The 13,027-nt window shown below is 48.6% G+C and overlaps 1 protein-coding gene across 3 annotated transcripts in view; it reads right to left on the reverse strand.

Annotated features, from left to right (window-relative positions):
- Nucleotides 1-12,163, reverse strand: part of nup153 (nucleoporin 153) — a gene marked incomplete at its 5' end in the record, with an annotated part of 25,935 nt that extends 13,772 nt beyond the window's left edge. For 2 of the 3 annotated variants that reach the window (XM_084455651.1, XM_084455650.1), the window contains 6 exons: nt 2,273-2,389; nt 4,075-4,203; nt 4,413-4,552; nt 4,954-5,277; nt 5,479-5,695; nt 12,084-12,163. In XM_084455651.1, the coding sequence (XP_084311777.1) occupies nt 2,273-2,389; nt 4,075-4,203; nt 4,413-4,552; nt 4,954-5,277; nt 5,479-5,695; nt 12,084-12,161 (1,005 nt within the window). The remainder of the gene's footprint in view (nt 1-2,272; nt 2,390-4,074; nt 4,204-4,412; nt 4,553-4,953; nt 5,278-5,478; nt 5,696-12,083) is intronic. The other variant, XM_084455652.1, reaches the window with a different exon arrangement.
- Between the last annotated feature and the right edge of the window lie 864 nt (nt 12,164-13,027).

Genomic DNA, 13,027 nt, shown 5'->3' on the forward strand with positions numbered 1-13,027 from the left:
GTTCGTTTCAATTTGGTGTCAGATATAAAAATCTATGATTGACCAACAGTCCCAAGCTTTTACCAGGCAAGTTGTATCAAGTTGCTGCTGCCAACCCCCCCTCACTCATAGGGCACACCTGCATATCACCTATCATACAGCTAACTAGCTAGCCTGTCTATCATATAGCTAACTAGCTAGCCTGTCTATCATATAGCTAACTAGCTAGCCTGTCTATCATATAGCTAACTAGCTAGCCTGTCTATCATATAGCTAACTAGCTAGCCTGTCTATCATACAGCTAACTAGCTAGCCTGTCTATCATATAGCTAACTAGCTAGCCTGTCTATCATATAGCTAACTAGCTAGCCTGTCTATCATATAGCTAACTAGCTAGCCTGTCTATCATATAGCTAACTAGCTAGCCTGTCTATCATACAGCTAACTAGCTAGCCTGTCTATCATACAGCTAACTAGCTAGCCTGTCTATCATATAGCTACCTAGCTAGCCTGTCTATCATATAGCTAACTAGCTAGCCTGTCTATCATATAGCTAACTAGCTAGCCTGTCTATCATATAGCTAACTAGCTAGCCTGTCTATCATATAGCTAACTAGCTAGCCTGTCTATCATATAGCTAACTAGCTAGCCTGTCTCTCATATAGCTAACTAGCTAGCCTGTCTCTCATATAGCTAACTAGCTAGCCTGTCTCTCATATAGCTAACTAGCTAGCCTGTCTATCATATAGCTAACTAGCTAGCCTGTCTATCATATAGCTAACTAGCTAGCCTGTCTATCATATAGCTAACTAGCTAGCCTGTCTATCATATAGCTAACTAGCTAGCCTGTCTATCATATAGCTAACTAGCTAGCCTGTCTATCATATAGCTAACTAGCTAGCCTGTCTATCATATAGCTAACTAGCTAGCCTGTCTATCATATAGCTAACTAGCTAGCCTGTCTATCATATAGCTAACTAGCTAGCCTGTCTCTCATATAGCTAACTAGCTAGCCTGTCTCTCATATAGCTAACTAGCTAGCCTGTCTCTCATATAGCTAACTAGCTAGCCTGTCTATCATATAGCTAACTAGCTAGCCTGTCTATCATATAGCTAACTAGCTAGCCTGTCTATCATATAGCTAACTAGCTAGCCTGTCTATCATATAGCTAACTAGCTAGCCTGTCTATCATATAGCTAACTAGCTAGCCTGTCTATCATATAGCTAACTAGCTAGCCTGTCTATCATATAGCTAACTAGCTAGCCTGTCTATCATATAGCTAACTAGCTAGCCTGTCTATCATATAGCTAACTAGCTAGCCTGTCTATCATATAGCTAACTAGCTAGCCTGTCTCTCATATAGCTAACTAGCTAGCCTGTCTATCATATAGCTAACTAGCTAGCCTGTCTATCATATAGCTAACTAGCTAGCCTGTCTATCATATAGCTAACTAGCTAGCCTGTCTATCATATAGCTAACTAGCTAGCCTGTCTATCATATAGCTAACTAGCTAGCCTGTCTATCATATAGCTAACTAGCTAGCCTGTCTATCATATAGCTAACTAGCTAGCCTGTCTATCATATAGCTAACTAGCTAGCCTGTCTATCATATACGTCCACTTGTCAATGTTCCAATCAAATTCCTCTAAACATATGTCCCACCCTCATAGCTCGTTTGCGTCGGAAATACGTCAAACTACGGAGGTTAGATGATCTCAAACGTCCGTTTCAGTGTGACTTGAATGTCCTATGCAGAAAAAAACCTCACATTTTGCCCCTGAGCCGTCTTATTTCGTCTGTCTGAACGGATTCCCGTGAAAGCCCTGTTGACCAATGAGATGGAGGGGCGAGGGACAAGATGTGGCGATACGTGTGGATTTTTGCAGCCGAAAACAGAACAGCGATGCGGCATAATTCCTGATGTGACGCGCTCGACTCGGCTGGAGAAAGCACACCTGGGGCCTGGAAGCTTGGGCGCTAGGGGCGGGACCTGCTGGGCGGGGCTATGATAACCGACTCGATCTACGTCACCAAAAACGCCAGTTACAACGCGGAAAACTCTGAACATCCGAATGGCTGGCTGAAGGGTGGAGCTTCCAGGGCAGGAGGAAGTGTGCTGACCATAAACAAACGACTGGGTTGTTTGATATCAACCTTTGTACATCGGTAGGACCATCAGAGACCAACATGTATATGATAAACACATTCAAAGTGATTTAGCATGTGCGGTGCCCTTTAAACGTATAGAGCGCTACTCCCTGAGCAGGCGTCTGAAGGTGGGGGTACTCACGGCGAGCGGGCTGGACATGCGCTCCAGGGACTGCAGGATCCGTCTGGCCGTGGCGCTGGTCACCCCGCAGGGCTGCGCCCCCGCAGGCTTGGCCTTCATCTGCCTCCTCATCGGGGCCTGGACAACAATCCAGCAATCACACGTTATTTACAGAACACTTACCACAGATTAATCCTATAGGAGATGTACATTTGCAGAACAGATGTGGCACTGTGGCAATGCAAAGACTACAGTTCAGGTTAGTGTTGCACGGTATAGATACTAGAAAGGTCCCGCGATACCCTGCCGTCAAAAACGCTACAATACCCCATTTTATTAGTACCGGTACTTAAAGAATGAGCCGTATTTCTGAGTTGGGTCGGGGCAGTGTGTCGGGGCAGTGTGCGTCTCTCTCCCTCTCTGCTACTCTGTCCCTCTGGGGCTGTGTGTGTGTGTGTGTGTGTGTGTGTGTGTAGAGATCTGTTTCTCTCTGTCCCTCTGCTACTCCCTTTCCTCTCTGCTACTCTCTAAGCTGAGTGCCATTCGCTTATTTCTGCAAATGTTTGGGGCAAACACAAATCTAACGGAAAAAAGTTGTAAAATCGTTTGCAAAGACCGTTCTGGAAGGAAAGTGAAAGGGCTGAGGGCTGCTCAGTCGGTTACTCTAGACGGTGGAGGAGGATTTCCAAAAACAAAAGCGCCTATTCGGTAATATTTCGGATTTAAACCCAATGCTAATAGCTGGGGAACCTCATAACATTAATGAGGCAATCTGTAAACTGGAGCTCGTCATGCCGTAACGTGAACACCGTTGCTCTGTTGGCTGCGACCCGCTCTGCTGCTCGAGGACACAGGGAAGGAGAGGATCAGTAGCCTGAATCTGAATAGCAATTCAATCTGAGTGTCAGACTAGTGGAGCAGAGCAGACACTTTCATCTTATAATTGTAGCATCCCAAGCTTATTATTTTACTAAGTAGAGATTTTTTTTCATTTAATGAATAAAATAATAGCATAAAATATATAATTTATTTAGTTTAGTTGACATTCTTGCTCCGCCTCTGCAGACAGCAAACACAGATCAGTCGGCTACACCTGATATTGGATTATTCCATTAGCCTACTTTTCCTGATGTTTTAGGTTTTTGCCATGGTATGGTTTCAGTATCAGTATCGAGATACTTTTAGCAGGTATCGAATTTATAATTTTGGTATCGTGACAACACTAGTTCAGGTAAAGACGAAATAACGTGGACAGATTTTGAGTGAACTATCCCTTTAATGGAAAGGCACTCTTAACTGAATGACATCCACTCAGGCCTTCGGTTGGCTCTGGTTGAGCTTAGGGCTGCACAATTAATCGTGAATTAATCGAAATCGATTAACTAATCGCAAAAGGCCGCAATTATTGTGATTAATAATTTTGCTTTGAATTGAGTGTGCTAGGACTACACGGACGAATCACAGGCGCTTATGCTGTCTGACCAATCACATGCGTTCCCGCTGACTGGGCTGTGCGCAGCAATTTCACTGAGAAGACAGATAGTAGTAGGTCAAGACAAGTGTCACAAGAGTACCTGCAGCCGTGAGTAGTGACAAAATGAGCGAAAACGAGGTCAGTGAGTTAGTAGCAAGAAAGGGATCAACGTCCGTGATTTGGGAGCATTTTGGTTATTATATATTAATATTATATATTAAATATGAATCGCAATTATTAATCGCATTTACCATTTTGAAGCAAATAATCACAATTCTGTTTTGTCATATTCGTGCAGCCCTAGTTGAGCTGTGTTATTGGTTGTGTTTGTGTGCGTGGGGTGACCCACCTGGTACGGTGTGGCGGGGCGTGCGCGGGCGGTCCTCACAGCAGCTGCCCCTCCGTAGGTGGTCTTCCCTGGGTAGAAGGGGGAGTCCCCCAGCTGGCTGGAGCTCAGCCCTGAACTGTTCATCGTAGACTAGAACAGGACAGGACAGATTAGAGATCAGTCAGTCTTGAAAAGGTTTGAAAATGAGGACAAACAGAACCACTTCCTGTGTCTTTTTATAGCCATCTTTGCTTCCGGAGGCCTCGATGCCATCTAGCCGGATTAGGCACTATGGCAAGACAGGGCGTCGCTCACAGACTGTGCAGAGAGATTTGACTGAGTGATAGTGAGACACTCACAGTGGATGAAGTCCCAAAGACTGACAGGTTGAAGGCAGGCTTTTTCAGACTGGACTGTGCCGGCTGGGGCCCGGAGTGGGTCCTGTCGGTCTCCGGGGACCAGAGCTGTGGTAGAGACGCCGTCTTGGAGGTGGGGACATCTGGACACGGGGACATATTTGCTCTATAAGTCACTGCCGTAACCAAGCATGTCACTGGGTAAAGGAGTGTTTGAACATGGGATGTTATAATAAAAGCTATAAACGGAATAAATACCCAGATAAAAGGGGATTTGGCAATCTGGCTTAAAAGGGCATTCTGAGATTTTGAACATTTTGCTTGTTTTTGCACTTGTGCAGTAGAAAGTGTTGCAATCTATCTACTACACTTCCAGTGATTGCACAAGCAAGCTATGCTCCAAACCTTGAAGCACCTCCAATAACCATAACCATACACATCACAGACAACACACAGAAATCCCCACACACACACACACCCACCCCCACCCACACCCACACACACTCCCTCCCTCCACACCCACACCCACTCCCACCCTCCACACCTTTTTCGGATGCGCGGGAGGAGAAGCCGCTGGTGGTGGAGATGTTGTCGTCCTCGTGCTGGGAGCTCGAGTCCTTGATCTCCTTCACCAGGGAGAAGCCGGACGAGGAGGCGGTCCCCGTCGCGAAGGCGGTCCCGGGGAAGGGGGGATGGGCGTGGCCGGAGGTGGAGGGCTGGGAGAACAGGGCAGCGCCGCCGCCGCCGCCGCCGCCCCCCAGGGCCGTGGAGGCGTCCAGGGAGGGGAAGTGGAGGTGTGACCGGTTAAGGGGGGGCCTTGACAGAACGTGGTCCTGGAAGTTCAGGGACGCCCTGCTTGTCGAAGGCTCTGGAAAAGGGGGGGGGGGGGGCAAGACACGATGGGTTAGAACGAAGCAACCGCAGCAATGTGACGGGTAATAATTTATCCAATTTCGACGGGATTCGTGACATTCCTATCATTTCAGCTTTGGTTCCATCTTCAGGAGTCTTTCAGCTGGCTCTTAGATGTACACTTTTAAGTGAAGGGTAATGTCCAAACTTGTCTCACCTGTGTTACTGGTGCTAGGTTCTGGGGAGTCTCGGCCATCATGGGGAGGGGCTACTTCCTCACTACCATTTGGGGGAGGGGCCTGGTTGTTCTGCCCCGCCCCAGGTGAAGCCCCTCCCCCTTCAGCAGCTTCCCCATTCCTGAAGTACTTCTGCAACCAGGAGGGAACGATGCTCCGCACCGTGTCTGTGACCCGACTGATCAGGCCTGGCTGCTGCTGGTGAGCGAGTGAGAGAGACGGAGAGAAAGAGAGGGAGAGAAAGAGGAGGAGAGAAAGAGGAGAAGGAGAGAAAAAGGAGAAGGATTAGCTCAAGGTAGCATTAGAAACGAGGGATTGAGGGCACAGCGGAAACGGTAACAAACTTTACTCTACGAACAGAAAAACATCTCGGCCAAATCCAATAAGTCCCTGAGCAGTGGTACAGTACTAGCGTACGTGTGAGCGCTAAGAGAAGCCAGCCCTCTCAGGCACAGCCCTGCTCAAGATCATGGTGGAAAGTGGGTCAGTGGAAGCAGTAAATGAGTGGCGCAGGTATAGACTCAACCATGTTCTGCCTCTATTTAGGCCTTGTAGTAGGATGCTTCATGCCTTCTAGATTAGACATATATATATATATATACACACACATATATATATATATATATACACATACATATATATATTTTTTCTTAATTTTATTTATATAGCCTATTATATATACACAAGGGTGAAAATTAACTTTTGGGCTCACGGTAGGAGAAGGGGTAGGGGGAGGAGGAGGGGAGGAGGAGGGGTAGTGGGAGGAGGAGAAGGGGTAGTGGGAAGAGGGGGGGTAGTGGGAGGAGGAGAAGGGGTAGTGGGAGGAGGAGGGGTAGTGGGAGGAGGAGAAGGGGTAGTGGGAGGAGGAGGAGGGGTAGTGGGAGGAGGAGGGGTAGTGGGAAGAGGGGGGGTAGTGGGAGGAGGAGGGGTAGTGGGAAGAGGAGGGGTAGTGGGAGGAGGAGGAGGGGTAGTGGGAGGAGGAGGGGTAGTGGGAAGAGGAGGGGTAGTGGGAGGAGGAGGAGGGAGGAGGAGGGGCAGTGAGAGGAGGAGGGGTAGTGGGAGGAGGAGGGGTAGTGGGAGGAGGAGAAGGGGTAGTGGGAAGAGGGGGGGTAGTGGGAGGAGGAGGGGTAGTGGGAGGAGGAGGGGTAGTGGGAGGAGGAGGGGTAGTGGGAGGAGGAGGAGGGGTAGTGGGAGGAGGAGAAGGGGTAGTGGGAAGAGGGGGGGTAGTGGGAGGAGGAGAAGGGGTAGTGGGAGGAGGAGGGGTAGTGGGAGGAGGAGAAGGGGTAGTGGGAGGAGGAGAAGGGGTAGTGGGAAGAGGGGGGGTAGTGGGAGGAGGAGAAGGGGTAGTGGGAGGAGGAGGGGTAGTGGGAGGAGGAGAAGGGGTAGTGGGAGGAGGAGGAGGGGTAGTGGGAGGAGGAGGGGTAGTGGGAAGAGGGGGGGTAGTGGGAGGAGGAGGGGTAGTGGGAAGAGGAGGGGTAGTGGGAGGAGGAGAAGGGGTAGTGGGAGGAGGAGGAGGGGAGGTGGGAGGAGGAGGGGTAGTGGGAAGAGGAGGGGTAGTGGGAGGAGGAGGAGGGAGGAGGAGGGGCAGTGAGAGGAGGAGGGGTAGTGGGAGGAGGAGGAGGGGAGGTGGGAGGAGGAGAAGGGGTAGTGGGAAGAGGAGGAGGGGCAGTGGGAGGAGGAGGAGGGGTAGTGGGAAGAGGAGGAGGAGTAGGGGGAGGAGGAGAAGGGGAGGAGGGGTAGTGGGAGGAGGAGGGGTAGGGGGAAGAGGAGGGGTAGTGGGAGGAGGAGGAGGGGTAGTGGGAGGAGGAGGGGTAGTGGGAGGAGGAGGGGTAGTGGGAGGAGGAGGAGGGGTAGTGGGAGGAGAAGGGGTAGTGGGAGGAGGAGGGGTAGTGGGAGGAGGAGGGGTAGTGGGAGGAGGAGGGGTAGTGGGAGGAGGAGGAGGGGCAGTGGGAGGAGGAGGGGTAGTGGGAGGAGGAGGAGGGGCAGTGGGAGGAGGAGGGGTAGTGGGAGGAGGAGTAGTGGGAGGAGGAGGGGTAGTGGGAAGAGGAGGGGTAGTGGGAAGAGGAGAAGGGGTAGTGGGAGGAGGAGGGGTAGTGGGAGGAGGAGGGGTAGTGGGAGGAGGAGAAGGGGTAGAAGAGGAGGGGTAGTGGGAGGAGGAGGAGGGGTAGTGCGAGGAGGAGGGGTAGTGGGAGGAGGAGAAGGGGTAGTGGGAGGAGGAGGGGTAGTGCAACACTTCAAATGCACTATGAACCAGTCTCTTTAGCTTTCACCTCCTGATAGCGAGCACACTCGCTACTCCGACTTCTTATCTGCGAACACACTAAGCACTAAAGCGCTGTGGCTGGCTGCTCTTCAACCCGTCCACAGCTGTTCACCGAACGCAGAACACTGCAGAGCTACAGCAGGAAGAGACGACATGCCCTCCCAGCCTGCACCTCACTGTCCCACGTTTGTGTGGGTTAGCTAGGCCTCTGCTCATGGCTCTTTGAACATAGCAGAGTGATTCTAAGGATTTGAGGGCGCTGCATTTCTCCTGTGAATGGGACCACCAGACCAAATGGACCGGGTCAGAACGCTATGCTCGTCTTATTGTTCTCCGAGGAAGATCACGTTGGGCTGAAACAGTCGACATGTTGGATTTGAACTTTTCAACCGTTTCCCATAAATGTGTCAGTGACCCTGGCGCCTAGGCAGGGCCAGACCAGCAACGTGGACGAGAGCTTCTGGAACGACATGGGGCCCAGACCACCGTTTTACTTTAGGCAGAATACATTTACCAAGAAGTTCAAACACCCACACAAAAAAAATTTGGAACCCTATTTTACAACAGCCTAAAGTAAAAAGTAAAACAAAACAAAAAAAGAACCGATGTTGGTAAGTGGAAAAAGCGTATGAACAAGTCTAACAGTAAGGGAGACGGTTCCGTTGGCACATTTGCCATTACAGAAGGGGGCAGGAGCAATAGCAACCATGAATCTTTATTTAGCAGGACAACCATGCAAGACTGCCTCATTTGGCAACCAGAGTAGCTTAACGCATTGACCTCACACCGTCTGTCAACAATGGCCTTTTCACATAAAGTAAGCAGTATTAATGATCTGCATGATGTGCAAGAGAACCTATAGCACACCCATCCAGGGACTTCTGCAGGGTGGGCTCCAGGGTCCAGCATTCACAGAGAAGGCAAGCTGAGCTTAGGCAAACTGAGCTTGATTTGTTGGGGGAGGTTGGAGTTCCACATACTGGCTATGGACATCCTAGTTCAGAGCCGAAGGTCTTGCTCAGACGAGTTGACCCACAGTGTATGGTAAATGGACTGCACTTATATATCGCTTTTATCCAAAGCGCTTTACAATGGCCTCTCATTCACCCATTAACTAGTCTCTCTGCAGACTCAAATATTATGTTGAATCGCTGCGCTCTGCACACTACATAGAGTCTGTGCCACTTCGCCGCTCAATCTGGTGTTCTGAGGGCGTATCGACGGTTCAAATGATGTGACGGGTCACAGCAGCAAATGAGACGCAAGCCCAGGGTATATGGGCGGGGCATATCTATGGGTGGGACCCATAGAGATCTGCAGCATGCAGTAACGTAGTTAGCGTAGCTTACGAAGTGTATCAGCGAAGGAACTCTCATGGGTCTGGCGTTGAGACTACCCATTCACAAACACATTCACACACCAATGGCGGCAGCTGCCATGCAAGGCGCTAGCCTGCTCATTGGGAGCCATGTGGGGCTCAGTGTCTTGCACAAGGACACTTCCAACATGTGGACAAGAGGAGCCGGGATTCAAGCCGACCCTACGATCATTGGACGACCCACTCTACATCCTGTAGAGCCACCCTACTATATTACCTACGATATTCACACTATTGACCCCATGGCGGCTTTAGTTCATATAGAAATAAAGTTGCAATGTGTATAAGAACTTACAGATAGCTGTGAACCAACTCCCGTTCATTCAGTGAAGACGACGATGTGCATTCAAGCCGGCAGGCATGCAAAACTCGACATAACATCCCTTGGTATTGTGTTGACCGTAGCGCTGCATGCGAGAGTATCCCGCCGCGGAAGCAGAACTACTTTTTACCGGACAATGCCGGTCGAGAACCGCTGATCCAAACAACTTCACAGGCGACACGGCACACATGGCGGTGCTGAGAAACGTAGGTACTGTGAAGATAATCGCAGACACCCGTCCACCGTTTATGTCAAGAGACAAAATAATTGCTTCATCTTGCTCTCTCCCAGTTTAGTTTCACAAATTAAAATGAGGGAGAGGACGCAAGAAAAGGAAGCAATTTCAGACCATGATTACGGTACCACACAACAGGCCCCTCAAGGAGGGCAGCTAGCTTGAATCACTTCCTGCACTGGACTTGCATCAACACAACCACTGTTAAGGGTTATCTGAAAACTGAATCTCTATACACACAATTGGCTGCATTTTCACGAGGTAGGTTTCTGAGTTAAATCAATTTGTACCATAAAACCTAAAGACAGCATGTTTCATCCACAGTTCACTTCAACATGGGGAAATGAAAGTGGCTGTTCTCTTACTGGGACTCCCCCACTCGAAGTGATGAATCACCCGCCGTGTTTGTTTATCTTTTACCTCAGGGTCTAAAAGCAAGCCGAAACCAAATGACACAGGCCTCCGTTCACAGCACATAAACATGCCTTCTGGAGTGACAGTGGGGAAGAGGCCCAGTGAGTGAATGCATGTGTGGTTGTGGGGTCCAGACATGCACACTGCTAGACATTCAAGCCCACTGGTCCAAAGTGAACTGCAGTCAGATATCCCACCAGTGCACATGGACAGACTACAGGGAAAGACCAGTCTTTTTTTTGTTCTTGCAGGTGGGCTCTGTGCACCATTTTCCAATTTTTACCCACATGTTTCAGCCATAGGAAAATGGTCACAGTTTATTTTCCAACACCCATACTTTCAGTGGCTGGTAATATTACGCATTATGATAATTAATGTACAGCTGAAGTTAAAGGAATAGCTCTTCTAGTGGATGAAACTGAAGTCAACATTTCTGGATGGAAAACTAATCACGACGACACAAGGATAGCCTAAGGCGGTAGAAAAGGCACAAAAGGCTGAAAAACTAACAAATCCCGCCTTCACGTGTTGTGTCCTCAAAGGAACTCGATGGCCCCCCAACTAGTCTCTGTAACGTTAGCTAACCTTAGCTAGCTGTTCATCTGAGCTAGCACGTTCCCCCAGCACATGAGCTAGCTAGCTAGTTTTTCCCAGCCCATTCTAGCCGGCTAGCTCACATTATCCAGGGGGAATCAGCTAGACAAGGGTGAACGTGAGGGAATTATAACTATAGAAGCCAACAGCTCAACTACCAAGCCCATATCAATCACATTATAACAATTTTCAATAGTTGGTCCACTTTTGTGAGCTAGCTCACGTAGTCAGGTGGCTAGCAGGCATCTCAGACTCAACCATGTGGGTCCAGTTTCAACTACGCAATCTCTATTAGCTTGCTAGCTAGCCTAGCTAACGTCTCGTTGTTCGCTGACATACGCTTGCAAAATCGTAGCTAAGTCCTAGTATAATCAAATAACGAAATAATAGATATGATAATCAAATAAATAACCTAATAAGCAGCGAGATAAACACGAAACGAAGACATGGTTAGCTATCTCAACCGGCAGTATTAGCATGCTAACTGGCTAGCTTAGCTTCGCGAGACTTGTAGATAGTTTAAACAATGCAGAAGCTCCACTGGTGAGCTAACAGCCCTGTAGCTAGCTAGCCTGGTGAGCTAACAGCCCTGTAGCTAGCTAGCCTGGTTAGCTAACAGCCCTGTAGCTAGCTAGCCTGGTGAGCTAACAGCCCTGTAGCTAGCTAGCCTGGTGAGCTAACAGCCCTGTAGCTAGCTAGCCTGGTGAGCTAACAGCCCTGTAGCTAGCTAGCCTGGTGAGCTAACAGCCCTGTAGCTAGCTAGCCTGGTTAGCTAACAGCCCTGTAGCTAGCTAGCCTGGTTAGCTAACAGCCCTGTAGCTAGCTAGCCTGGTTAGCTAACAGCCCTGTAGCTAGCTAGCCTGGTGAGCTAACAGCCCTGTAGCTAGCTAGCCTGGTTAGCTAACAGCCCTGTAGCTAGCTAGCCTGGTGAGCTAACAGCCCTGTAGCTAGCTAGCCTGGTGAGCTAACAGCCCTGTAGCTAGCTAGCCTGGTGAGCTAACAGCCCTGTAGCTAGCTAGCCTGGTTAGCTAACAGCCCTGTAGCTAGCTAGCCTGGTGAGCTAACAGCCCTGTAGCTAGCTAGCCTGGTGAGCTAACAGCCCTGTAGCTAGCTACTTTTCAACAATAAACGAATTGGGTTGTTATAAACCACCGGTAAAATGTCAACGTCTCTTGGCCGTTAGCAGTTAGCAGTTAGCAGCTAGCCGTTAGCTGTTAGCACCTTCCCTTGACAGCGCGTGGAGGCCATGAGCGCTCACGCTAGGCCACGAAAATGTCTTCAAGAAAACAATAACAACAAGAGCAGAAAGACAAGTGACATTGAGGGAAATGTCGTCCCTTCAATGAGAAACAATCCAACGAACACGGTCATTTAATTCACCTGTTTGCTCTTGGCGTATGGTTTAGAGGCGATGTGATATCTTCTGCTTCGGATTTTCCCTCCACCCGTGGCCGCCATGGCTGTTTGATTCGTCTCTCTGAGCCTGGGCGCCGGATAGCTGTCAGAGATGCGGCTCCTCGATGGGGACTATGGGAAATGGAGTTAGGAGGCGCTAGTTCTCTGCTCAGTATGGTTCAGTGAGTTATCAATAAAGCCGGGCAACCTCTTGACTTGAGGTTTAACACATCTATGAAACGTATGATGAGCACTCACTAAATTTGGCAAAACGTATCTAATTCAATTATCAACACAACACGAAGACAGCAATGTGTATCCACTGACAACAATGCTGAACAATTATATAACAAATTATCACAAGGCATAATCAACATGAAAAACATGTACAATTTTAGTATTCATTTGAAGGCATTTATTAGAAAGCATTTCTCGAAACAGACTGTTCTTCACAGTTAATACTTACTGTATCACATAACTCATAACTCATATTTCACATTTGTCAGCTTTGTTCAGTAGGTCGTATCATTATTTCAAGGGTCCATCCTCAAGATGTAAACAGGGTTAAGCCAATTTCTTCTTGTCAGGAAACAAATTACTAATTTGCTTGCAAGGGGTCATGAAAGCCCATGGCCGTTGAAAATGAAATGAGAAATACTGACTCCACTTTAAATGATACAAAAAATATCTAGTTTCATTGAGGAATAGTCCCTCAATAATAAATTCACTTGTACCCTACACAGGTCCTCACCATAGGTCACTATATTATGCACACAGTCACTATATTATGCACACAGTTAACTTATTTAGTGGACATTGTAAGCTCAAACATTAGTCGGTAATAGCACCTTACATACATTGTACTCTGCCCCTCAACTCACCAAAAACAGACAGAACACACACACACATTAATAAATACAAAGTGTTAA

Source organism: Borostomias antarcticus (assembly GCF_949987555.1).
Source record: "Borostomias antarcticus genome assembly, chromosome: 21".
NCBI classification, from domain to species: Eukaryota; Metazoa; Chordata; class Actinopteri; order Stomiiformes; family Stomiidae; genus Borostomias; species Borostomias antarcticus.